We start from the raw sequence: 27296 nt of genomic DNA on the forward strand, positions 1-27296 counted from the left end.
TGTCTGCTGTCTTTCCTCTTCCAGTCTCTGCTTGTTAGATCCCTTTCTCCATATCTACAACCCTACAGAGAGGTAAAGCATCTTTGCTGGGGTGATGAGAAATATACATGAGCTTAAACATGGAAAATGTGGCCCTTGGGGAGGGGGCTGTGCCTCTCCTGATGTTTCGCTTCCTCTGTGATCTGCTGCTCCCTGTCAAGGGCTTGCTCCTTGTTATGGAAATGGTAGCAGCCAACTGCCAAATAGCTGTGGAGGCCCTGGAAGCAAGTGAAAACTCTCCATGCAAGTAGTGAAGGGTGTAATAAAATCATTTATTGCATTTTGTGCAGACAGGAGTCTAGAAAAATTAATACAGTTAAAGCAGTAAAGCATTAACAGGGAGCATTCAACAGCCAAGGAGCCACTCCTCCATTAATACCTGCACAGAGAACACAGGGTCTGTACTGAGGCGGCCTAGTGCACGATACTGAAACACCGAAATTAAATGCAAGCCTAATACTTTTTTTTTTTTTTTTTTTTTTTTGGTTTGCAACCTGTTTTATTTACAAGGTTTTAAACTTAATTGCATTGCTCTGCACACAGATTCTCCAAAACACAAAGCATACTAGGTCACTACATGTCTATTGAAATATTGCACTCGAATAAAAGTCACTTGAATGGACGTAGAACACCTAGCTACAGTGATTAAAAGGTTATTGAATGAACTGACTTTGTGGTAACATTCATAACAAATATATTGCACATGTAGCACAGAAAGTGGTGTAACCAGCAAATCTTAGACCTTTTGGTCGTTCTGCTAGTTTTCAGTCCTGCTACACAGAGGAGGGTCTTGACTCTTCTAGTGCAACTCTTACTCTTGTGCAGTGTCTAGTCCTTCCTCTTGTCCAGCCATGGGCCGACACCGACCTGGGCTGGACACTGCCTGTGGCTCCTGTAAGTGCTGTCCTGGGGCTTGCTGCCTGCACTGCATGGTGGCTGCAGCAGCATGAGCTGCCTGCTGCTGCCGCGTGCAGGGGCCTGCGCCTGCCCCGCTGAGAGGGATGGGGCTGCTCAGTGCTCCCGCAGCAGCAGCAGAGCATACGCCGTGGCCGGCCTGGTGCTGTGTGCTGGCCGAATGCGGCTGGGGCTCCCCGCCTGCTGTGGGCTGCTGCTGTCCCGCTGTCCTGGCAGGTTGTGTCTGGTCAGTGCTGCTCCCAGCAGCAGCCTGCCCATGAAACAAACTTGGGGGTCAAGACCTTCCTGTCTGGAACAAAAACCAAAATATGTCTGCGCATGTGCCAAGGAGGAACTTGCATGTCTACCAGAGGAGGACACTTGTCTTCACCAAGGTGGAACAGCAGAAGGGTGCTCCATGGGGAAACTGAACACTCACAGAGGCCAAACGTGCAGGGCTGGGTTTGTAAACTAACATGCAGTGCTGTCTGCTAAAACTGGCCCTCTCCAGCCGACGGCGAGGAAGAACTCGCTGTAGAAACCAGCACCTTTCTTGCCACAGCCAAATTTTGCCTGGCAGGGGCGTTGAGGCAGCCCTGGCTCTGTCTAGAGCTGTGCCCCTGCCCTTGCTGGAGGATGAGGAAGGGGAATGGCTTTCATCAGCAGTAGTGATGGAAAGGGCTCACGTTCCTGCTCCCTGGGGAGCCTTCAATCACAGGTTGAAGTGGTGCTGAGGGGGAATGGGATCCATTGGTGATGCTGGGGAGGCGATAAAGCAATTCTCTCAGCGGAGATGCATGCCCTGGTCTGCTGTCTCACCACTGCTCTGCAGGCAATGTCATTCCCTGCTACCCTGTACCTGTGGCTGAAGGAAGAGTTATTTGCCCCTGTTGCTGCCCAGGGTGGATGCTGCCTGCAGCCTCGGCACAGGCGGGTGCTGGTGGTGGCTGCTGCTGCTGCTGCACATAACCTGCCTCTGCACTCATGCCCTCGGTGCTGACCTGCGTCATGCGCTGGGCAGGAGGGCACCAGGCTCACTGCCGCAGGAAAGCACCCAAAGCTCCAGGTGGAGCGGCACAGCAGGGCAATAGCCAAGCTGTGATTAGAGGGTGACCGCAGGGAGCAAGTGGCATCTTCTCGAAGAGGCAGAGCAGTTGGCAAGTGTTCTAGGCCCAACAAGTATGGTGCTAGCACATGAGATGAGTGGGCAAGGTTGCTGTGCATGCCTCCCCCATTGCTGTAGAAGTGCCTCAAATAATTCTGGGAGGCTGGAAACAGCATGTGAGCATGCGTGCGGTGGCGTAGGACCAGCTCCAAGGGGCAGAGCAACTAGACACTGGCAAATCCTGGTTCCCGTGGGGCTGCCCTTCCCAAACCTAAAGGAACTTCTCACTTGCAGGCGCCTGACTGGTCTTCCAACAGCTCCTGAGCTGCTGAGGCAGTGGCAGGACCAGAGGGTGCTGCCCTGGGCACCTGCACCATTCATCAGCCTGGAGCACCTGTGCTGAAACCAGGTCTCAGCTCACCCTGAGGTCACCTCCTGTAAACGCCGAGCTCCCCATGCCCTTGGGACTAGCTTCCACACCAAAGTCTGCGGCACAGACTGACACAGCCATGCAGGTAGCCGAGCTACCCCGGCAGAGGGCCTGGCTGTGGCTGCGGCTGCTGCTGGAGAGAAGGGAGGCACTTTGGGAGTGATGGAAATGTAGGAGCAAGGTATGAGCAGGCACAGATGTGCAGCTGGGGCTTGGTTTTGGTCTGGGAGTGTGTCCAAGTATTAAAGAAGAAAAAAAAAACCCCAACAAAACAAAACCCACACCCAACATCAAAAAAAACCCACTGCTTTTCATCCAAGCAGCCCCAAATAACTTTGGCCCGGACCTGGGGGCGTAGAAGGGCTCTGCAGTGGCAGTGGGGACTGGAGTCTGGTGCAGAAGCAGTTCCTGCTCTCAGGGGGCTGGAGCTGAGGCTGCTGCCACTCTGCTGGCAGGACGGGGGGGGCTGGTGCTGGGACCAGCCCGGGCTGCCCGTGCCAGGCAGGAGGCAGCTGCTGCCAGGCCACTCCTGGGGATGCCGCGACAGCACCTGCTCCCTCTGTGCCAACCGGGAGGCTGCGGGTCGCATCGCGCCTGTCTCAGTGTGGGGCAGCACTGGGGAGGGGGCTGGGGGGCTGAGGAGGCGAGTGCTTCAGCGCAGGGGCTTAGCTCTGGCCGGGGGACAAAGCGCTGCCGCTTCAGGCCAGGCTGGCACAAAGCAGCCAGCACTGCTGGGAGAGGGCAACTCTTAGCAGGCTGCACTTCAAGTGGAAGCTCAAATCTGCTATGAAACAAGTTCAGAAAAGTCTGTGACTTCTTTTCCCTGAAAACTCTTAAGAAGCTAAATTGAGAAGAGAGTGAACCTGCAACCTGGCCCTTTCTCAGGGGATGCCGGTGGCCAGGGAAGGCTGCAGCCTTCACCACCGCTCCAGAGCACTTGGTGCGACGGATGGGCGCCCATTTCGTGCGGGAGCAGCCTGTCTCGGCTCTCTGTCCCCATGGCCTGGTGCTAGCAGAGCCCTGCATCTCTCAGAATAGATATAGATCTCTATATATAGACTTCATCTGGTTCTATTAACATAAATATGATCACTTTAAAAATACACGTACTGTATTATGTACACTATGTACAAGGGGCTGGGGCGGGTGCGGGCAGGCACCCTGGCTGCCCTCGGCACCGCTTCCTGCGTGGTTCCTGGAACCATTCACATTTGTTAAAAGCTCCTCAGTTTCTCTGGCGTGAGAGATGCTGGGGGGGGGAACAACAATGGGGGGGGTGACCCTGCAGCTGCTGCCAAAGGTAAGACGTGTTTGAACCGTCCTGGTGCACCCTGCTGCCTGCACGTGGGGGCTGCCTGCTGCGGGCCGGCGGGATGAGACAGGTTTTGGCTGCAGCAACTGTGTGGCCGGTGCCTGGGCCACCCTGGCCAGCCAAGTGCTGTGATGCCCAGGGGGCAGTGGGACCCCTACAGCCACCCCTCACTGCGGCGTCCGGCCCTGACAGACCAGGCAAACAGGCTTTGCATATGTTAAAAATTACACACAGATCTGCAGTCTCCTACAGCCCCATGGCAGCGTCTGCAACTGCCTGGGGCTGGGTTAGCAGCAAAGCCCTGGGGAGCAGCAGGGAGAGCAGGGAGCACAGCGGGGCATGGAGCGGGTCCGGATGCACGTGCAGGTGCTTGGACCAGCTGGCCTGGCCAGTGCTGGGGGCCCAAGAGCCTCTGGTGTCCCCCAGTGCAGCGTGGCAGGGGAGCGGGTTGGGGGAGGCTAGGACACCCCTGCGCCCCAGCCAAGAGCAAGTGCTGGTGCCTCGGCCAGGGGGTCAGCAGCACCCATCCAGCTTCAGCAGCCGGAGAGCAGCTCCGGCTCATGCTGCACATGGTGGGCCTCTGCTCGGCTCCAGACACTGCAGCTCCACGCTGTGACCGCTGCATGAGCGCCAGGAGAGCATCAGGGTAAGGAGAGGCTGGAGTCAGTGGGGAGGGGTACAAGGAACATCTCCCACCCACCTCAGCCCACATGCCATTGTGGGATTGCTGCACTCCAGCACCCAACCCCCTGCAGCTGCCCCCCACCCTCTGCCCCCTCCAAACCATCACACTGCATCTCCGCACGCTTGGCCCATGGCCTCCGGAGACGGATGACACCAAGGCAGCAGTGAGGTGGGGTTGTCCAGGCCCATACTGGTGAGGGGTGGCCAGGGTGCAGCGCCGTGAGTGGCAGCCCCGGGTGCTGCCGCAGGTGGGGAGAGGAGCGTCCGGCGAGGAAAACGTGCTGGTGGCCTCTCTCTTCTCCCAGCACCTCTGCAGGGAGGCCAGGCGTGAGCTGCAGGTGGCCACAGGGCACAGGCGCGTCCAGCCAAGCTCCACGCAGGGGTAGCGGCACGGTGGGGCTGGGTGCCCATCTCGGCACAGCCACCCTCCTGCCCGGCCCTGGGCTGCAAGCAACAGTGCTGGTGCTGGCAGCAGGGCTGGCCCTGCCAGGGACGAGCAGTGGCAGCAGCGCTGGGCTCTGGTGCTCAGTCTGCGGTAAACTGTATATATTTATATATAAACAAGGACAGCAGTGCTGTGATGTTGCAATGAGGAACAGCTGCTCTGGTGCTGGATGCTCCCGGAAGATCTGGTGCTGGAGTTCGAATGGAGAGATCAGGGGTATGGCCAAAGCCAGGTGAAGTTTCTGCGCACTGGCTGCCATCAGGCCTTCCCTCCTCCCCTCCAGGAGCATGGTGCAAAGGGGTGGCGGGGCTCTCAGCGTGCAGACAAACCTCTCTCGCGCGCCGTGTTTCAGGAGTAGATGGTGATGACTTCCCGGCCCCCACCACGCACCAGGAGCACTCGGTCCAGGTGCTCCGTCAGCACCTCTAGGAACTCCATGTCTGTACAGCAGTCAAGGACCAACGCCACACTGGAACACGGAGACAGCCCCACGGCATCCCTGCCCATCCTCATGCCTGAGGAGCTGAGCCAGCAGCACCAACACCCCAACACCAGAGCCAGGAGCTGGTGGGGTCAGTCCTGAGATGAGGCGCCAGGGGAGTCCACCCGCACTGGTGCCACGTGACGGGGACCATGGCTGAACCCACCCCAACAGACAGCAGAGCCCTGTGGATCCCTGCCCATGCCCCCATGATGTGCCGTCATGCTCACGTGTGTGGATGCAATGCCGTCTGGCCCCATCACCCATCCTGTACACGTCAGCTCTGCCGGACAGGCAGGCTGGTGCCAACAACGGCTGTCAGACCCAGCCAGGGACAGGAGGCATAGAAGGGCCTGGGCTCAGGCACTAGACCTGTGCCCCTTGGCACTTGCTCACAAGAGCCACTAGCTTTGGGGGAGTCCTGGCCCCCAGCCCTGAGGCAGCAGCACCGTGGGAAGGATACAGTTCTCATCCCCTTTCCGGTTGCGGGGAGGGCCTGGCATGTTCAGCAGGACCAGCTTGGCGTCCTGGGACTTCTTCACAATCACCTCATTGAGCTTCACGGCTGTGTGCATCCTCCGCACATTGGACTGGTTCCTGGGGAGATGGCACATGTAGGCACAGGGACGGGAATAGCCAGCTTCTGGCCCCACAATGGTCCCAAGGGGCACAGGGTGGGCTGGCCCTCTGCCCCAGAGGGGTCCGGGGCTGGACTGCAGCATGAGCTCGGGGTGCAAGAAGCTTTGTCTGGCAGGGCTGCTGGAGAGTCTGAGCACACACCAGCAGCCGTGAGCTGCAGGGCTCTGTACGGTGCCTGCGCACAGCGGCACACCACAGCTGCGCGGGGCCAAGCCGTGCAGGAGCGAGCGGCAGCAGCCGGCACGAGTGTCACTACAGGTGCCCGAGGCCAGGCTCGCAGGAAGCTGCTGGCAGCGTAACAGGGCAGATGGGGAGCACGTGATGTGGGCACCGTGCGACACACCGAGTCTGTGCAGGGGCTGGCAGCCGCAGCCCCCGCATGCTGCTCGGGTGAGCTGTCTAGCACGGCGCAGGCAGCAGCGGTTGTAGCACAGCCAGCTACCCTTATGCACAGGAGCAACCCCAATGGCTCCAGGCGCCTTGCCCCACGGGTGGCAGCCCAGCTCCCCCCACCCTGGGACTCAGCACCCAGCCAAACCCAGACTTACAGGTTCTCCCACTCCCTGCCAGGAGCGCGATGGGGCCGGTCGGGAAGAGAGAGAGAGAGAGAGAGAGAGAAGAGATGAGCACTGGGTGTGCACCCCGAGTCCCTGCAGCGCGTGCTGCCCAGGAACCCCATCCCTCACAGGCGCAGCTCTGCGCGGGGATCCCACCCCATCTCCCACCCAGCCCCGCCATGGGGGCGAGGTCAGGGCACCCAGGCTGCCGGACTCCCCCCTCAGAGCAAGGATGGAGCTGGTGCTGCCGAGGCTCTGCCTGCACCCGCCTGGCCGCAGCAGGCAGGGGTAGCTGGGGATGAGGGGCACGGGTGGGATGGAGTGGCAGCACATGGGGCCGTACGGCTTCATGTTGAAGAAGTCCTTGATGCCCTCAGGGCTGACAGGGCTCTTGCTCTTGTTCTTCTCAGCAACAGACTTCTCTTTGGTCCAGGTGAGATGCACCTTCTCGGGGGCTGTCTCCACCTCATCACCAGGGGACTGGGAGCTGCTGGAGAATGTGGTGGCATTTTTGTCGTGGATGAGCTGGACCTGCAGAGAGGAGAGTGGGACAGTGGGCAGAGGCCAGGACCGGCCATCTGCCTGGGCTCCATCCTGGTGCAGCCCCTCACCTCCTCCTCTGGCTTCTCCTCGCCGTCGCCCACCTGCTCCTCAGGGACACTCAGGCGCAGGCGTGTGTTGGCTGGGTTCTTGCGCCGGATGGAGCCGCGGGACTCATCCGTGATGCTCTGGATCTGTGCAGGACAGGGTCAGACAAGGGAGCGGGGCAGAAAAGGGCTTGTCCGCACAGACCCCAGCCTGCAGCCCCGGCTCTCCAGCAGGATGAGTGCACAGAGCTGTGGGGCAGCTCAGTCAGCAGCACAGCCACCCATGGGGGCTGGATCCCAGGCTGTCCTGCGGCCTCACCTCCCGCTCCCGCTCATTCTTGGTGAGGTGCATTTGCTTGAGGATCTGGGAGCGCTGCTCCATCACCAGTGTCTTCTCGTAGGTGTAGGCGGAGATGTCACTCTCATGCTGTGGGGGGAACAGGAGAAACCATGGGGCAGGGTGAGCTGCACCCAATTCTCCCAGCCTGGCCCTGCATGTCTCTGTGGACCTATGTGTTCCCATGGTGCTGCATGTCCCCATGGTGCTGCATCCTACTGTGGTGCTGCATGCCCCCGTGGTGCTGCGAGCCCCTGTGGTACTGCATGTCCCCCCTCTGTGGTGCTGCATCCCCCCATGGCAGGGTCTGCCTGGCTCTCCCATGCACAGCATCCCAGAACTCACCATCTCCACCACCTCCACCTCAGCGGTGATGCGCAGGTGGTACAGGAATGTGGTCAGGTCTTTCTTCATCTGGATGCTGTTGTCGTCCATCTGTGCCACCGTGAAGATACGCATCTTGCACTTGCGCCAGACCTGTGAGACAGGGGGGTATGGGCACGGCTCAGTGGGAACAGCCTTGGCCCCCTGCCCCACACTGCGAGGCCCAAGATACCTTGTGGTGCCGCAGAAGGAAGGGCAGCAGCATAAGCATCCCCCCATCATGGACAATCCACCAGACATCGATGTGGCCCTCCGAGAACCGCTCCTGGTTGCCCGGGAACATAGCAACATTCTTGGCCACCAGCAAAGCCAGGTGCCCAGCTGTGGTCTCTCGCACCAGCTCTGGGAAGGAAAGGGTCAGGTCAGCCGGAGCAGCTTGCAGCCTCCCAGCCCGAGTCTGGCAGCACCCGTCCCTGCGGTGCCTACCAATGAAGTTCCTCCAGGTCTGGTGGTCCTCCTTCTGGCGCCAGCTGCGGGGCCAGCCCACCAGCACTGTGTTGTGCTGCAGCCCCCCCAGCCCACTGGACTGGATGAGATGGGACATGCCATCCCGCAGGTTGGAGGAGATCACCACCTGGCAAAAGCCCTTCACCTTCTCTGCTTCCATCAGGCGGCGGATGGACTAGAGGCAGGAGAGAGAGGTCAGAGACCACAGTGCCCAGTAACGGGCGCCTGCCGCGGGCACAGCAGCCACCAGCCCCAGCAGCGGCACCCTGGCCAGGTGGGGTGCAGGGTACAGGTTGCAGAGCGCAGGGTGCAGGGGTGTGGGTGCAGGCTGCAGAGCACGGGGTGCAGGGTGGAGGTGCAGGTCGCAGAGTGCCGGGTGCAGGCTGTGGGGTGCAGGACCCCGCAGGGTGTGCAGGTCTCCGTGCCCCACGGCAGACTGGCAGCTCTGGGCTGGGAGGGGTGAGGCACGGTGGTGAGCGGAGCTGGCGCACAGCTCTGCGCCATGCCGAGCGGCGGGTGTCCCCGTGCCAGAGCTCTGACGGGTGGCAGAGCAGCAATTAGAGCTATTTACTCAGAGAAATTATAACATGTCTGCATGGGAGAGAAACTGTTTGCTTCCGAGGGCTTAATCTCATTAATGTGCCACCCGGCTGGTGCAGAGGTGTGGGGGGGTGGGGAGGGCTCTCATTCCAGCCGGGAAAGGCTCCGGTCTCCCACCCCGCCTGCCACCAGGGCCAAAGGGTCTGCAGGGAGGGTCGGGGCTGTGGCAGCTGCAGGGGCTACAGGGCAGTGAGGAGCTGCTCAGCCATCAGCACAGCAGCCCCTGGCTGGGTGCTGTGCCACGCTGTGCCGTGCTGGACCATGCCAAGCCCTGCAGCAGCTGGCCACAACCGGGACCAGTGCTTGGCTGGTGCTGATGTCTCCAGCACCTGGGGAGTGGGCCTGGGGTCCAGAGGTCCCCATGGTGCTCTGAACACTGGCAAAGTGAGGAGTGTCTGGGCTCTGCCCAGTGCCACCCCAGCGCTCTCCTAGCCAGCCGGGGCCAACAGCCCTGGCCATGGGGCAGAAACATCCCTGGGCTCCTGGGGACAGCTGTGGGCACCCATGCTGGCAAAGCCCGATCCAGTGCGGGCAGCAGTCCTGGTGCAGGAAGCTCTCACCTCCTCTGCCCTCTGTGCCTGCGGGTGGTTGTCCAGGAAGGTCCCCTCCAGCACGGAGGCCACGATGGTGAGGCCCTTGCCGGCCTTCAGCTGTGATGTGAAGGACAGGAGCTGCGGGTGCACCACGTTCTGCTCCTGATCCCCACGGACCAGGACCAGCAGCTGTGGTCTGGAAGGATAGTCCTGTGGTCAGCACTCACGCCCCAAGGCACTCACACAGGCCCCCCAGCCCCTGGCCCCTGGCTCGGCCTCACCTCCAGTTCTTGGTGTGCGGGGGACCTTCCTCCAGCCGCAGCAGGGCATAGCGGGCCGCGCTCAGGGACAGCCCCCGGATCCCGTCACCCCACTCCTTCTCCGCCCTGCGGGAACCAGCAGCACGTAAGGGATGGCCATGGCTCCGGCCACAGGGCACTGCACCGGCACCCTGCAGTGTCCCAGGACGAGCAGCCCAGGGGAGCTGAGCCGCTCACGCCGAGGGGCCAACGTACAGGTGTCAGTGCTGGCCAGGGTCTGCGGCACCACAGTTGCCCTTACCCACGGTACTCAATGTATTTGTAGATAAGGCCAGCGATCAGCATGGCGACCAGGGCATAGTACCAGGAGCAGATGAACATCAACGCCAGGCAGAGGCTCATGCCCAGGAAGGACAGGGTCCTGTGGAGAGCACCGCGCCGTCAGCGCCCCAGCCCACGCAGTGGTGGCCCGGGGTGGGTGGCAGGACACCGGTCCGTTCCTGTCCCATCCCATCCCAGCTCACCAGTGGTAGTAGCGGAAGCGAGGCCGCCAGTTGGGTGTCCGCAGCAGCGTCTGCACTGCACACGCCAGGTTGACAAACATGTAGCACATGAGGAAAAACCTGCAGGAGAGAGTGTGAGGCTGAGCCAGGCACGCTGGGCCAGACAGGGGCTGCCGCCGGGCCTCGCCACACCTCCCAGCCCTGCAGTGGCCTGTGCTGGAGCGGGACCCACCGAGGGACAAGGGAGCCAGGGCCGCAGAGCAACCAGAGCCCAATTCCAGCCGAGGAGGGGCTCTGGGCTCCCTGTGGGGCTCCCCTCTTCCCAGGCAGGGGCCGGGGCAGCAGGAGCATCCTGCTCCCCGAGGAGCAGAGACCCACGCGTGCCACCCGCCTGGCCAGGATGAGGGGGCACGGGCCCGTCTGCCGCTTGCAAAGGTGTGGATGGACAGAGCATGCTGCCTACATGGAGAGGATGGGAGCCACCTCGTCCAGGGAGGCAATCAGGATCCCGATCTCGCAGATGCAGGCTGTGAGCAGCAGGGCCCACGTTGGCTCCCCATTGGCTTTGCCGTGGCCGAAGACCTGGGAACAAGGATGGGGGAGAGGGGCGCGTCAGGGCTTTGCAATGCCAGTGCAAGGTGGCCCTGGGCAACGGTCCTCGGCACAGCGTGATGGGGCAGACCCTCCCGAGCACCCAGCCCTGGCCGGGAGCAGGCAGCGGGTGCACCGGGGGCATGTGAGCACTGCCGCGAGCAGGTGCACATCCTGGCTGGGTCCGGGCCGGGGGAGCAGTCCGAGGGCTGGCGGGACTGTCTCCTGTCGCAGGTACAGCCCGGCTCCCAGCAGACCCCACAGCACTCCCTGCACCCAGAGCAGGGACCCCCACCCAGGGACAAGCCACAGCTCACGCTGGCTACAGCCGGCATGGAGTTGGGCACCCCGTGCCCAGCACAGGCGTGCTGCCAGTGCAAAGCAGCTCCTCCTGTGACTGCAGGGACACGGGGGCGGGGGGTGGGGGGGTGGGGGGTGAGGGAGGGGGCCGGAGGCGCATGTCTGGACGCATTAGAGGGTGTGGGCGGTGCGAGCAAGCAGAGCTCAGGCTGGCAGGGTGAAGGAGGGAGGATAAAATTAGCCCGCTCTTCCCTGGGGGGAGCTGTCGGGTTGGATTTGGAGAGATGAGGTTGCGAGAACACATCTTCAGAGAGCAGATAAAATATGAAGCGGCACAGCAGCGGGGGGAGGGGATCCTGACCTTTCCTGGCACTCTCCTCCCACTGACACCGCAGCCGAACCCACCGCGGTCCCCGCTGCCGCGCCGGTGCTGGCGGGAGAAGGCCAGGGCAGCCGGGATGCTCGGGCAGGTGGCGGTGCGGGGGGGGGGGGGGCGGCGTGGCGGTGCCCACCAGTCTCCCATGCTGGTGGGAGCCATGGCCACGGTGGGTGCACGGGGCCAGCGGTGCGGGGCTCGGGGACACCTACCCTGAGGAAGGGCACTATCCCATCCCTGGAGATGGCTTGCAGGAGACGAGGGGCTCCGGTGAGGCTCTGCAGCCCAGCCCCACACGTGGAGAAGAAGGAGCCGATGACAATGACCCACGGGGACGGCCACGCCAGGGTGCCAACTACCAGATTCCCGTTGACGGCTTCACCAAACCTGTGGGGCAGCAGCATCACCTGCAGCTCCGTCCCATGGCTGACCCCCAAGAGCACCAGCGCTGCGGCAGCACAACCCCGCTCCCCAGGGCAGGTTGGCCACTGAGGGACACTGCCATGGCAGGGACAGGACAGGACAGGACCAGGGAAGGGCCCTGCCCTGGCTGCTGATGGCTCCCACCCGCTGCGGGGGACGAGCAAAGGGCAGGGTCTCAGGTTAGCTGGGGGTCTGTCCCCATCCCCCCCCTGTGACTGTGGGCAGGGATGAGGGAGAGGTGTGGGACAGGGGCTCCTCGTCCCCTGTGCCAGGAGGAGGCCGATTAAGGCTGCGTGCAGTTGGATCCCCTTTATGTTGGTGCTGGCGACCCAGAAGTGTCACCTGCCGCGTGCAGTGAGCTGGGCTGCCCCAGATACGGAGGCAGCACAGGCAGCCCTGCCTGTTGACAAACAAGCGCACTGCCTGCAGCTCTGGAGCAGGAGGAAGGGCTGCGGATGTGCAGCAAAACATGGAGGGGGATTCAGAGCACACACAAGCCCTCAGTGCCTGTTACAAACTCAGGCCCCTCCAGAAGCCCCCCACCCCGGTGTTCTCACCCCAGGAGACTCTCCAGTGCCACCCTGTCTGCCCAGTGTGTCCCAGCTGCAGCCCCCCGCACACCCCCCCCCCACCTCCCGCAGGGGCTGCTACTGCCCCAGCCTGTTCCTGGGGGGCTGCTGGGCTCCCCCCATGCCTGCCCCACATGGCGCCAAGACACTCACTTGTCACGCAGGACGACCCCCTCGATGCATGCCCCAAAGAGGACAACGGAGCTGATATCTGCCAGGCAGTTAAGGAGAGCCAGGAGGATGCAGTGTCCCGTTCGCTTGCCTGCCCCCCACCAGCAGGGCACCGTGACCCCCATCCCAGCCTGGTGGGGCACCTGAGCGGGTTTGGCCCACACAGTGAACCCACCTGCCCTCAGCCCCACACAGCCCAGGCTCAGGCGAGCCCTGAAGGATACAGACTGCAGAGGTGGTGGCGATGGCCAGGATGGTGCCTGTGGGGATGGACTTCTGGGCGTCCCGCAGGTCTCCGGAGCGGTTGGAGCCAGCCATGATGCCTGGGGAAAGGGGATGGCGCCACGGTGGGCAGAGCTGCAGCCCTCACCCGTCCCAACGGGCAGGACGGCTCATGCCAGGCACCGCACAAGTCCCGGGCATGGCAGGGCACCAGCTCAGTGGTGTGCCAGGACAGGGAGCAGGCACAAAGCTGGCAGCAGAGCTGGTGCTGCCATGGTTCTGGGCTCCCAGCCCACTCCCCCCAGTACTTCTTCCCCAGCCGCAGTCTGATGCCACTCAAGGATTAGGCTCAAAACACTCTTAAGTGACTTGTCTCATTAGCACTTAATTAGCTAAAGCAGGGATAGTGACTGCAGCAGGGACAGGGACAGGGTCCAGGCCAGCGCTGCTCTGGGAAGGCAGGAGGCCAGGCTGGGACAGAGCTGGTGCCAGCAGGTACAGCACAGCCCAAGGGACAACCCACGTTCCTGCTGTGGCAGCAGCAAGTGTGGCTGTCCCACCGTGTCTGGTAGGGCAGGACCTCACCACCAGGATGGGGCCACCTGTAGCTCAGCCACCACTGAGGGGACACGCACCACGCAAAAACCGGGACCTGCCGGTAAGTGGGCACTGGGCAGGAGGGTGGCAAGGGACCGTGTGCCCAGCAGCACCACAGGGCCTGTCTGGCTGCTGGGACCCCCGCAGTGCCAGACCCCACCGGTGATCCCACCACCTCTGGCACCGGCAGAGCTGCAGACAGGACCAGGCAGCTGCACCCCACGGCACGTCCACAGCAGGACTGGGGCTGGGGGGGCTCCTCCACCCCCAGGGAGCTATAAATACCAGAGCTGCAGGACGTCAATGCAGCACCGAGCAGCACCGTCAGATCTGGAGCGTGGGTGGCTGCGTGGGAGGTGCAGGCTGCGATCCCCCCCACCCCCCGCTGCCACACCCAGCACCGGGGCAGTGCACATGGGGAAACACTGCAGCACCCGGCAGCACGTGTGCCAGCCGGTGCCCTGCGGCACGCGAGCGCGGCACTGGCGGCTCCCACCTGTGACCGAGGGGAAGTAGATGCCGACGAGCAGGGTGAAGTAGGAGGTCATGTCACTGAAGACGTAGGGCTGGTCCATGTCCACCGGAGTGTCGGGGGGGCTCACGGAGGGCAGCCCCCGCTTCTCCACGATCACGCCCTTGGTCAGGTATGAGCTCCAGAGGTTCTCTGCAAGGAGACAGGAGGGCAGGCAGCGCAGCCGGCGTGAGGAGGTGCCGGAGAGCTGCCCACACCCAGCACGGCACCCTCGCACACCACAGCCCAAAGGGACAGAGCACGGGGGCATCCAGCACTGCCTCCTCCCAGCTCCGGCCTGACTGAGCTGCCGGGGCTGCTGGCATCCAGCTGGTGAGGGATGGGGCACCCCCAGCCCATCACAGATGGGCAGAAACACCCGGCCTGGGGCACAGGCCCAGCAGCGCAGGTCGGCAACCACAGCAGGTCCGTCTTGGCACTGGCATCACTCCTGCAAGACACTGGAGCAGCTGATGTGGGATTGCAGCAGCAAATAATTAAGAGGGTAACGTAATTAATGCTGATCAACACAGGTTTAAGGAAAGTGGATCGTGTCAGAGTAACTTGATAATGTTTTTGATGGGATTACGAGCACAGGGCTGATGTAACAGGCTTAGTGTCCCTCCACGTGCTGCCTTGGCCGCAGACTGTGGTGAGAAAGTGGAGCAGCAGAGAGCAGCCAGTGCCTGGGCACGGCAGGGAGAAGCCAACAGCCCTTGGCACAGCATTGCAAATGGGCTGCTGAGTGGGTCCAAAGGGGCCCCACAGGCACCAGCCCTCAGCACCCGGTGCTGAGCACCCCTCCCCAGCCGCATGACTTACCCGGACCACTCTCATGTGACAGATGGGGCTGGCAGCCCCCACTGACACGGCCCTGCCCAGCTTATTCTCCCAGAAAGGCACGTTTCTCCCCACAGGGAGACCCAGCACCTGGGGCACAGCAAGCCCTGGCCACCTCTGCTGGGGGCCATGCAACGACACCCCATCTTGAGATGTTGCCAGCCCGGTCACCCTTGCCACCAGCCGCCCCAGAGCAGGTCCTGGCTCTGCTCCACACGTCTCAGCTGTAGGAATGTTTGCTGTCTGCTGTTGTGACAAGGACTAGCTGGGGTGGGCAGAGAGTCTATGTCCCCTTGCTGGCAGGACAGTTACCAGCAGGACCAGGCTGTATCAAGCAGCCAGGGACGCGATATCTGCTCCATGAGACCTCAGCATAGGATGTCATCATAAGCCTCCCAAACACCCAGCCACCACATTGTCACAGCACAGCAGCCACAGCCCCAAGTACCACATGCTTAGCAAAGCCCGAGCTCCCAAACTTGGGTCCACACAGTCATCGCAGCAGGGACAGGCTGGGGTGGCCTCGCAGGCACCCTGGCGCAGTCTCAGCCTTGGCACCCAGTGGCGACGCAGCTGGGGCTGCCCCACGGCAAGCGCTAGCTGTGCCCAGGCAGCCCAGTCCCTGGCCTGCTCCATGGGACCCACCACAGACAGAGCCACCGCACGCTCATTGCGCGCACTGGGCACGTTAGCACAGCCAGTACATCCACCACCCTGACACCCACCCCGGCACCGCCGAAGCGCCCAGCCCGGCTGCTGCACCGAGAAAGGGCTGGTCCTGCTTGCAGCTCCATGGGCAGGGAAGCCCAATGGGGTGCTGCACTGCGCAGCCCCGACACCCACCCTGGCACGGGGTGCCCAAAGCAGGTCCTGCCGGCACGGCCCTGCGGAGCAGGGGTCTGCACACACCCTCTGACCATGGCACTGAGCATCATCCTCTGCCACCCACTGTGTGAGCACCTGGCAAATGTACCAGAAGCTCTGGAAAAACAGGTCAAAAGTGGCTCCTCCCAGCAAATTCATGAGTTGTTCTGCGGCCCTGGCCACTCTCCCAGCACAGCTGCGGCCACAGCAGCAAACTGCTCCCGAGGGGCAATCACTCCTCATGAAACCTCAGATCAATACCAGCCTTTCCAAAGGCCAAGAGGAAGCAGGAGAATTTATTCCTCCCGAACCTTTGGGCATCCTTCAGAGCCATCCTGCTGTGGTCTTGCTGGCACAGACCATGTACCAGTGGCCATAGCACCCAGCTTGGTCACATGGTGCAAGAGTCCGTCCTGCTGCCCAGCACAACGTGAGCATGGCTCGCTGCGGCCGAGGGGCAGAGCAGCCCACGGAAGAGACCACCTGTGCACCCCCTCACCTGGAGCCAGCACTGCCCACCTGCCCGGCATGCCCGAGGGGCCAGCTGCGCACCTGACAGCCCTCCGCGGCACCAGCCCCTCCACCAGCCCTGCCCAGCAGGCAGGTCCATTGCCCCACCATGGCTCCCTGGGGCTTGTCTTGTGCCTCCGTCCCTGCACCCACATCCCTACACCTCTGTTCCTGCTTCTTCATCCCCGTGTCTCCCATCTCTGTGCCTCCCTTCCCCTGCCTCTGTCCCCTCTCCTCCATCCCCATGCCTCCATTCCCATGCCTCTGTTCCTGTGCTGTGCCCACCTTGGATGAGGCCGCTGGCAGCACCAGGGATGCCCTCGATCTCAGTCACGTTGTTCATGGTGAAGTACTCATCACAGGTGGCGTTGAGGAAGCGGGAGGTGCAGAAGAGCTCCCAGAGCTTGGAGCCCACTGTCTCGTTCCCCTCCACCACCATTTTGGTGCAGAGGTCAAAGCCATGGCGCGAGAGGGTCCTGTTGCCCAGGAGGCAGATCCTGGCAGGGGGACAGGCAGTCAGTCATGCACCTGCACACCCCAGCCCCGCCGCAGCCCAGTGGGACGCCATACTCACGGGAAGCTTGGTGGGTCAAAGGCTGACTTGATGACACCAGCATAGATGGCAAGGATGGAGAGGATGACACAGCCCAGGAAGACCAGGGCAAATTTGTTGACGTACTTGACCCCCACAAACACCACAGTGGCCATGCAGGTCAGCACGCAGGTGCCATACACACGCATGTTGTTGAGCATTGCAGCTGCCTCCCCACTGGCATCTTCTGCCTTGAAGATGGCCATGGCTGGGAAGATGTAGGCCTGGGAGAGAGTCATGGTGTCACTGCCTAGCTAATGGCCCAGTGGAGGGGACCCTGGGGAAGGGTCCCTCGGCCCCACTGCAAAGCCACAGCCTCCTGATGGGCGATGAGAAGTGGGCAGCACAGGCAGGCGAGAGCATATTGCTCTGCCAGGACCTGAGTCCTCGGCACCACACAGGGGGAAGGACCAGGCACCTACCAGCAGGATTTCGATGGTGCCCAAGATGTACATGGCGCCGGCAAAGGTGGTGCCCAGGTAGAAGCAGAGCCCCACAGCACCACCAAACTCCGGTCCCAGGGAGCGTGAGATCATGTAGTAGGAGCCACCCGCTGCCAGAGAGAGCAAAGGTGGATCCCAGCCAGACCCCCACAGCACCCCCGGTCCTGCCAGGCATCCCGGAGGGCAGGATGGGGCCAGGGCATCCCTGGTCCCTGCTCCAGCACAGAGCAGGACACAGTCCCCAGGGCCCCAGAGCAGTGGGAGCAACTGTGCCGGCAGAGACGTTCCCCAGGAGCCCAGCAGCCAGGTGTGACAGCCATGTCCCCTCAGGCGCTGGATCCCCAGGGACACGGGCCATGCCCTGCTCTGTCCTCCCAGAGGAGCCCTTGGAGCCAGGCTGCTGGGATCGATGGTCCCACCGTGGCAGCAGGACGATAAATAGCTTTAATTACAGCCCGTGCTGGGGCTGTCAGTGCTGCGCTCAGCCTGGCAGGCCAGCTGGGCCGGCACAGCCACCCACTCCCGGCTCCCCGGGGCTCTGTGGGGCTGGATAAGCTCTGGGGCAGGCAGCCCAGGGGCACCCACCGGCCAGACCCCGCCGGTGCCTCCCCGGGGGCAGAGCCTGCCCGCGGCAGCATCCTGGCACCTGGTGTGGCTCAGGGAGGCCGGGGGAGAGGCTGCCCCCCGCCCAGCCGGCGGCACCCAGCGCACCCAGCTCCCCATCCTCCTGCCGGCATGGCTCCCAGCTCCCCGGCAGCCTCACCAGTCTGGCAGAGGGAGGAGCCGTGGCTGGCGGCTCTCACCACCATCTGCACCTCACGGCTCTGGGGACGGGTGGTGGCTCAGGCTCTGTGCTCCCCCAGGCCGTGGGGAACCCACGCGGGCTGGTGGCAGAAGGCAGGGAGAGGCTGGCAGCCATGTCCACCTTCCCGCCTGCGGCACAGGGCAGCCCCAGCGCTCACCAGTGCAGCTCAGGATGGCCTGGAGGGATGCTCTCTGGGAAAAGCCCTTTGCCAAGCTCTGCTCGCCCCTCCTGGGGCACAAGACAGATGCCCAACCCAGCAGGGAGCCAACTCCCCTCACCCCAGCACACACATGGACACAGGCTCAGCTCTACCTGGCACCACACCGTTGGTGGCAATTGCACTCATGGAAATGGCCGTCAGCATTGTCTGCAGGAAGGAACAGAGAGTGTCAGCACCCAGCAGAGCTCCCTCTTCACTGGGGCAGAGGGACAGGAGAGTGGGAAGGGAGAGCTGGGGCCACAGCAGGACATGGGGGTCCCTGGGGCCATGCCGAGATGTGCCCCAGGGCTGGGCTGCCTGTGGGGAGAGGCAGATGGACGGACGGACGGATGGATGGGCAGGCAGCACTAATGGCCAGCAGTGCGGTGGGGGGCTGAGCCCCTTGGAGGGACTAGCAGTGCCATGAGGGGCAGGGCATCCCCAGGCTGCCTGTGTTCAGCGCTCCCAGCCTCTGCCCTGGGGTCACTGTCTTGGTGACCCGTCTCGATGCGGCATGGTGCACACGGTCAGAGCGGGGGGGACCCCCGCCACATTCCCCCCGCATGGCAGCTACAATCTGGGGCACCATTTGAGCAGTGTTCTGTTGCCGATTCCTTTGGGAAGCTGAAGGCTTCTCCTTGCTGTAAGCAGGGCAGGGGTAGGGGCAGGGTGGGCTAGCAGGTAGTGCACCTCTCCACAGCCTGGCCAGCTCAGCTGGTTACACCCAGACCCTGGGTGAGGCCAGCAGGGACCTGGCCAGCTCCATCACTCACGCAGGAGCAGCAGAGGAAGACCATGCAGAAAGACTCCATGATGCCGGCGATGCCCACTACCCAGGTGAGGCGCAGGAAGAGAATGACCCCAAATATGTTCTGGAGGCAGGGCAGGTAGACGCCCATGAAGGTGCCCATCCGTGGGGCCTGCCAAGGGAGGGGGCAACCATCAGGGCTCACAGGCCTGGCTGGCAGAGGAGCGAAGGGGTCCCGCTCCTCCTGCAACACAGCCAGGGACCCTGGGTGGGACCACCCCCCAGCAGGGCTAAGGGACCCAGCTGTCCCTGGGGCAGCCCGTGGCCTGGCACCGTACAGCCAGGAGAAGAGGCTGCATCCCTCCTGCGTTCCTCACCTGCACTGGCTTCTTCTTGCCCCCATCATTGTTCTCAGCCTCCTCATGCTCCCGGCTGCCCTGTGGCAGGTTGGTGTAGTTGGCCAGCCCGCTCAGCAGGGATGAGACCATTGGGCTGGTGTCCATCTCCTCCTGCACAGAGCAGAGCCCCAAGCTGTGAGGACAGTCCCTCTGGAACCCAGCCAGCCCCAGGACCCGGGGCCTTCCCCAGATGCCACCCCACTGCCCGTCCCACTGGGTGCAGCTGGGGGACCCTGGCCTGGAGCTCCGGCATGTCCCAGTGCCCAGGGCATGGGTCAGGGTGCTGTGGGACAGCTGCCCAGCTTGGCCCCCTTCCCTGGGACCCCCTGCCCCTCCGCCTGCACTTCCTACCTCAAAGAGGGCCATGTTCTTGCCATCATACTCCTTGCCCTTCTCCAGGTCTGTGCTGTTGATGAAGGGGCTGCTCTCCTTGGGATTGCCATCACCTGCAGACACCACAGGGTCAGCCAGGCAGCCCCCGCCCCAGCCTGTGCTGGGAAAGCATCCACCCCCCGGGGCTGCCACTGTGAGGGGCCGCAGCCGCATCCCAGCTCCCATGGCTGCCAGGGCTGTGGGCACCATGCTCACACCTGATCCCAGGACAGGCGATGGCAGCCCATGCATCCCAGCTGCCAGCATCACCTCCCACGCCATGCACGGGCAGGGGCCACTCATCCCCAGGAGCCGTGCACTGCCCTGCCCGTCCGGGCCAGCTCGCAGACCCGCTGGAGTGCATCCGCGCAGTGAGGTGAGCGGTGTGGATCCAGGGGGAACACTCCCAGCGGGATGGCTGGCAGCAATAATTCATGGCATGGGGTGCCCACGGGTGAGCACGCTGGGTCTGCCCACAGCGTTGCGTCTGCAGGGGCAGGATCTGGCCGGCTGCATAGCGTGCCACTGTGGAGGGGGACAGTCACGGCATGGTGCCTGGGAGTGGGGCGAGCAGCCAGATGTCTGCTTCTGCTCACCACCATGCACCACAGGAGCGGGGGCCACGGCCTCGCCAGCTGTGCTGCAAAGTGGGGAGGCATCCGGCAGTGCCAGGACAGAGGGCAGGTGCTGCTGCTCTGCCTGAGGCAGTGGAGCTGCCCAAAGCAGCACAGAACCTGCAGAGCTGCTGGGACAGGGCCACGGCTGCTCACTGCATTAATGACCTCGTGCAGAAGAAACCCGGAGTCGGCTTAATAGCAAGCAAAACAGCCGAGCTGCAGAGCAGCAGAAATAAATCAGGCTGGAAATGGAGCAGCAGCGAGGACGGTGCTGCTGGAGCAGCACAGCCCTGAGTGGAGGCCCAGAGGGGAGGGGAGCAGGGGCCACGCGGGGCCAGGGAGCCAAAGGACATGGTGCTGGGCACAGCAGCTCAGCAGATGATGGCCCCCATGGCACAGGGAAACCCTGGCAGCCAGGCCTGATCCCTGGTCCTGGGTGGGAGCAGAGGGGCGCCCTGCCACATACCCATCCCCACCATGGCTGCACAGCCAGGGCAATCGAGCACCACTGGGCAGGCTGCCTGCATGGGCAGGGTTACAGACCCAGGCCCAGGGCTGTCCCCTCCACCAGCCTTGAGCACGGGAGCAGCCAGGGGCACAGAGATGGCACGGGAGCCACCCACAAGCCAGGCCGGTACAGCCACCCATGCACCGCGGCAGCCTCAGGACAGACCCCGCGATCATGTAGAGCAACCAGGTCTTTTGAAGACCGCCAGCCCTGCCAGTTGACTCATATTTGGGATCCTGGGAGCCGGCGTGCAGTGGTGATTCACCATCTGCAGTTTCACCAGCAGACACGGCACTCCTGGCTGACTGGGAGGTGAAGCCCCGAGCACCGCAGGTGGCACTGACCCGTGAACTGGCCCCCCACCTGCTGTTGGTCCCTGGGCTCCTCTGGCATGGGGCAGCAGTATCCTTGACGGCACAGCCGAACTGTGGGGCAGAGCCCACAGACTTCTCCTGTGCAGGAATGGCCATGGCGGCAGCACTGGGACATGGGTACAGCCAGCCTCGCCCCGGAGCCCCCTTGGACGCGCACCTGGTGCCGTGTGCCACACCACCGGCATGCCTCCTGTCCGCTGCCCCCCACCAAAGGGTGCACACGGGGTTCTCAGCATGGACCCAATGTGCTCCTTGCTCCAGGTTTGGCCTGAAGTGCTGCACCCCGTGCTCATTAGGTAATTGGCATGGGCTGGCACCCACCTGCTCAGCATGGCACCCACCCACCCACGCTGGCTCCAGGGACCACACAGATGTGGCATCTACCGTGCCAATGGGGACACCCTCCAGACCAACAGCAGGGGCCATCCCCGGCAGAGGGACACAAGGGTGAAGGACCAGGGGTGCCTGGAGCCCACCTCCCCCCTGGGACTGAGTGGCGCCAGATGGCCCCTCAGGGGCACGGGATCAGGGGCAGCCGGGCAGGGGGAACATACTCGCAGCCCAGCGAGGCCCAGGGACTCCGCCGCGAGAGCAGAGCCCACGGGGGCCTCGCCTCGCCGCCTGGTACATGGCCGACGACATCACCGTGCTGGTTTCCATGGCAACGGCGAGCCACAGCCGCCTCAGCTCCCGCTCTTATGTAACGACGCAGGTGGCCGGACGCTGGCCCCGCATGGCACCCGCACCCCGGCCTATGGCACCCGACCGGACACCACAGCCGGACCCCCAGGCCCAGCCTGCCCCGACCCCACAGCACTGGCACTGCCTGGCTCCGCACAATGACACCAGCAGCACCCTGAGGTGCCCACGCCGCGACCCGCCAGCACCATGACAGCACCAAAACTCACAGTCCCTCCGCCCCTCAGCCCATGACACCAACCCTCTCCAGCACCACGGCTGTGGCCCCATGCTGGCACCACTCGGGCTCCCAGAGCCAGGCTGGGGCACAGAAGCCCGTCACCTGGTGGTGATGCCAGGAGGACCAGCACCCGAAGAAGCCCCAGGCTGGCGGGAGGTGGGGACATAGGGACACTCATGCAGCACAGCTCCGGCGTCCCCGGGGCACAGCTCAGGGGGACCCTGCCTGCCCCTGGCCCTGCAGGCTGGAAGGAGTTAATGACAGGGGCACAGGGGCACAGGTGACAGCGCACTCCCTGCTCCTGCTGGAGACCATTTTGCTGCAGAGGGGCTGGTGCTGCCTCTCCCCAGCAGCTGCCACAGGATTTTTGGTCTGTGCAGGCAGAAGCAGGCAGGAGCACCACAGCCCGTCCTAGCCAGGGCCCACCCTGTCCCCCACCTGCCACCACCATGGACAGTCCCTGCTGCTGGCATCAAGGGGATGACACCTCCCAGCACGGGGACATGTGGGACAGTGCCAGGTCCCTCCAACGCCTGCTGGGCCTGCCTGTGCCCCGCTTCCCCAGCGCAGCCCAAGAACCAGTGGCACCAGGGCAGGAGTGCAGGATGGGGCTGGGCAGTGCTGAGGCTGAGCAGCCCCAGCATGGGAGAGGCAGTGTGAGCAGAGCCGAGCCATGCCAGGCTTCGATCCTGCCGCTCAGCCGCCCCCCTCCCCAGGGATCACTCAACTTGAATCGGCCTTTTAATTTGCTGCGGCAGCTGGAAGGGCTCGCGGCGGGATTGCTGGCAGGAACCCACAGCCCTACTGTGGGCACCGTGCAGTCCTGCTCACAGCAGGGGTTACTGCCGACCCTGCCTTCCCAGGGCATCCCAAAGCCGACCCCACTGTGCACCCGGGCAGCCCAGGGCCCCCGGAGCTGAAGCACCATCCCTGCACCCCCGGGAGCTTGCCCATCCCACAGGGCAGCACTCAGGCTGCAGCACCAGCCACAGTTTGAACTCCTAACGGCTTTTTACTCAGCCCTAAATTGGGTTGGGAAGTGTCATGTCCCTCATTCCAAATCCTCCCTACTCACTTTAGGTGGCACAGGGCATGGAGCACTGGTTGGGGGAGCCCAAACAGCCAACCCCTACAGGCTAATAACCAGAACGGCTGCCGAGGCTGCTGCCTGCTCCTGCCTGGCCACGACCACGGCCACGGCCAGCCTGTCCCCTCCACAGCACCCTATGAGGGCTGGCTCCCTCGTGCTGCCATGCACGGTGAGCCCTGGCCAGGGACATCAGGTGCTGGGGCTGCAGCACCAGCCAGGAGGTGCAGCAGGTGAATGGGGATGTTGCAGGTGCAGCCCCAGCCCCCCCACTCCCCCTGCACCTCTGTTTGTGCTCCTGTAGTGCCCCGTGGCCCGCCGGGGGCTGGCACTGGGGTGCTGACAGCTCAGGGATCCTCTGTGAGGGCCTGGGCACTCACCCCTCCTACACCGCCCCCCTGCACCAGTGCCACCAGCCCCAGGGGCAGCAGCACTGCGGCAGCTGCTCATGGCACCCACAGGCGCCCCGAGGCTCACCTGGAGGTGCACAGGGCACCTTGACTTTTGCCAGTGTTCAACGGCACCAGCTGGCAAGCAACCTCCTCCCACTCCCCGGGGCTCTGCCCACAGCCAGCAGCAATGGGCACCCCAGGGTGACCCCAGCAGCCCGGTGAGCACATGGCACTGGCTCATGTCCCCAGCTGCTGCTGCTTTGCAGGAGCTGGTGGCTCGGGAGGCCATGATGCTGTTCTGTCAAGTCCGGCCATCAAGGGGACTTGGCTGCACATCCACTACCCTGGGCTGCTGGCCTGGGTGTGCCTAAGATAGATAGTGATGGCCAAGGGGCCCTTATGGCGGCTGGCACCTCTGCTCCCACCCAGGCTTCCTTCTCCCCTGAGCAAGGGTATCTGCTAGCTGCCCCTGGCAGGGTAACCCTCAGAGAGGCCACAGAGCTGCCATGGTCCCTGTTGAGGCAGAGACCACCAGTGGCTGGAGCAGCGCTGGCTTGTGCTGGCAGCATGCACAGCAGTGACAGCTCCCAGCTACAGTGCGGTGCTGGGGTGGGGGGTGGGACATTACCCCCACTCTGGGGCTGTGCTTTGCCCCTCCAGCCAGCAAGCACACCGAGTGGACTTTTGGGCTGGATTCTTTCACTGCCTGACCCAAATTGGACCAACTGCTACTTCAAACCTATCCTCTTCCTTCCTAAACCCAGGATTATCCTCCCTTTGATCAGCCGGCCCTGCAGGCGCAGGATTTCCAGCACAGGCGCTTTGGCTGGCTGCGTTTAAACAGCTTCCCAGATTCTCCGACAGCCCAAGCCCTGCCTTGGAAATGGCCGTGGATGCAGGCTCCAGCAAAGCTACCAGCCCTAAGTCTCCCCTCCTTGGGCAACCTGGTGCCTCCAGGATGAAGTGCCAGCACGGCAGCCTGCAGCAGGGCTGTGCATGACATTTCCACACCCCAAACAGAGCGGTAAAAGCTGCCAGCCTGGACACTGAAGGCAGCAGCCCTGCCTGCTCCCCCACTCTCAATTACCTCCCCAGAGGGTCTGCCACCGGCCCAGTCCTCACTGGGCTGCCGGGGCTGGAGCCCTTCCAGCCCTTGTCATGAGGCTCTTGCAGGCTGTCCAGCACAGGGATCTGAGTGGGGATGCTGCTGAGCCTTTCCAACAGAAATGGCCTAAGTGGAACCCAGGGCTTCAGCAGCACCACTGGCTCAGCAAGACACCGGCTGGCCAGTGCTGGAGCAGCCCAGATGCATGGGGGGTGGTACTGGCACGCAAGAGCTCTGCCACCCCCTTGGGTCATCCACAGTCCCCACAGAGAGACCCCATGCAGGGAGTTGTGTGACCCTTGACACCAGGGGCAATCCCAGCCCCCCGCAGCAGCCCGCCGCAGCATGGATGCAGGGGCCTCTGCTGTGTCCCTCTCTGCTGACACTCCCTTGCTCTCCCAAGCCCCTCAGAGCCCTCGCCACTTGCAGCCCCATGCCTGCCAGCCCACAGGGCACCATCTCATCAGGCCCAGCTCCAGGGACAGTCTGCCCAGTCCATCTGTAGTGGCACCATGTCCAATACTCCTGCCAGTCTCCAGCAAGGCAGAAATGCCTGCCGCCACAGCACTGGCACTGCTGTGATGGAAACGCACTGAGTAGGATAGATCCTAGTGTTGCAGAGGGCAAGGGGAGGACGAGAGCCCAAGGAAGGGCACGGCTGGGGGCCAGCACGCCTCCCCCCCAGCCCAGCAAGGTGCCCCCAGAAGACTCTTGCCAGACCTGACCTTGAGCGGAGCCGTGAATAAACAAGCAAATAAACAGGCTCAGGTCGGCAGAGCAGGGCAAACACCAAAAGCCTCGTCACGGCTGTGCCCAAAGCCTCGCTGCAGGCAGCCAGAGACTTCTGCGGCAACTGCCAGAGCTGTCTGTCTTCTCCTGGCTGGGGCTTTCAGCAGACCCCACGAGGGGACCTGGCGGGGTGCTGGGGGCAGTCAGAGAGGCACTGCAGATCCCCTCGGGGACATTACTGCATTTCCCATTACACCTATCCCTGTGCCTGATGGAAACACCTGCAGGACAGGGTGCTGCACCGGCCCCACTGCCTGGGCGCCTGGGGATGGACACGGCCCCGCAGGGGCCCGAGGACCCTCTACGGCAGCTTGGCTTTGGTGGGTGCGCAGGGAGAGCTCAGGCCAAAGCACCAACAGTCACACGGCTGCTGCCAGGGCCTGGGGGCCCCACTGCCCGCGGGGCTGCAGCCCCGGCCCCGCGCCCGCAGCTCGCAGCGGCCCTGCCCGCCTGCACTGCGCCGGGGCTGCAGCATGCCCGGTGTGGCACAGGTTGGCAGGGAATGGCCCAGCTTGGACCGGACTGGCCGGGCACGGCACGAGCGGGACTGAGCGGACGGGCTCGGCTCGGCACGGCGCTGCAGAGCCCCGCGGCCCCGGGCGGAGCCCAGCCCCGGCGCAGGGCCCGGGCGGCCGCTTCAGCACCGCGGACAGTGGCGACGGCGGCGGCCCCGGGGGACGGCAGAGGCGGGGGGGCGGCAGCGGGAGGAATGGGGGGGGGCGGCTGCCGGGGATGGGGGGGCGGCAGCGGGGATGGGAGAGGCGGTAGGGAGGGATGGGGGGGAGGCAGCCGGAGATGGGGGGCGGCAGGAGGGAGGAAGAGGGGGGCGGCAGCGGCGATGTGGGAGGCGGTAGGGCGGGATCGGGTGGGCGGCTGCCGGAGAGGGGAGAGGGCAGGGAGGGATTGGGAGGAGGTAGCCGGGGTGGGGGGGGGGCGGCAGCCGGGCGCGGGGACCCCTACCGGGGTCCCAAGCGGGCGGGAGCGGGCCGGTGCAGCGGCCGCCGGGGGCTGTCCGGGAGATGGCAGCGCCCGGCGGGATCGCCCGGAGCGCAGCCCGCAGCCCCCACCCGGGAGAAGGCTCCCCGGCCAGCGCCGGGCACAGCTCAGCCCCGCCGCGGCCGCTGCTCCAGCCGCGCCGCCGTTTGCCGGGGCTGCCGCAGCGGCGGGAGCGGGGCCGGTGCTGCGCGGAGGCACCGGCAGCGGGAGCAGCCCCGCACCGCCCGCCGCAGCCCTGCGGGGCCGCGGACCAAGAGCCGCGTCGCGGCCGGTGCCGCTGCCGCTGCCGGCCGCCTGCCCCGCGGCGGAGTCCGGCGGCCGCGGCACTCCCAGCCTTCGCCGCCCCCCGCCCCCCCTCGCACGGCTCCGCGCCGCCGGCCTCTGCCACCCGCTCGGCGCCGAGCCCCAGCCCCCAGCCCGGCAGGGGCGGCCGCCCCGGTCCCTCACCTTGGCTGGCGCCGCCGTCGCCGTCCTCGCAGTCGGCCAGGTTGTTCAGCATGGCGCCGGCTGCCCGCGGCCGCACGCTGCTGCCCGGGAGCTACGAGCGCCGCGCTCCGCAGCCAGCCGCGTCCCCGCGCCGCCCCCCGCTGCCGCCGCTGGGAGGGGGCTGCAGTGCGGAGGCGCCCGGGCTCACGGCTCGCTGCTGCCGGCGGAGCCCAGCCCGGCCGCTCACTTCATCACGTATGCAGGAGGCATTGCCCCCGCCGCTGTGGGGAGGGAGGGGAGCAGCGGCAGGCAGGG

The 27296-nt window shown here is 64.1% G+C and overlaps 1 protein-coding gene across 1 annotated transcript; it reads right to left on the reverse strand.

The window, feature by feature from the left end:
* Positions 1 to 290: 290 nt before the first annotated feature.
* On the reverse strand, positions 291 to 27296 carry SLC12A5 (solute carrier family 12 member 5). Its single transcript, XM_040609432.1, has 26 exons — positions 27003 to 27296; positions 19748 to 19842; positions 19376 to 19507; positions 19024 to 19170; positions 18364 to 18418; positions 17226 to 17356; positions 16786 to 17027; positions 16497 to 16708; positions 13983 to 14150; positions 12892 to 12990; positions 12650 to 12707; positions 11717 to 11891; positions 10701 to 10819; positions 10259 to 10357; positions 10036 to 10155; positions 9756 to 9860; positions 9502 to 9670; positions 8321 to 8516; positions 8067 to 8236; positions 7856 to 7987; positions 7493 to 7600; positions 7198 to 7320; positions 6930 to 7117; positions 6578 to 6592; positions 5854 to 5987; positions 291 to 5349 (listed from the first exon to the last, which is right to left on the reverse strand). Exons 1-26 carry the CDS (start codon positions 27052 to 27054, stop codon positions 5258 to 5260), a joined length of 3336 nt encoding a protein of 1111 aa, XP_040465366.1. The 5' UTR covers positions 27055 to 27296; the 3' UTR covers positions 291 to 5257.

This window comes from Falco naumanni, chromosome 10 (assembly GCF_017639655.2).
Source record: "Falco naumanni isolate bFalNau1 chromosome 10, bFalNau1.pat, whole genome shotgun sequence".
Lineage (NCBI taxonomy): Eukaryota > Metazoa > Chordata > Aves > Falconiformes > Falconidae > Falco > Falco naumanni.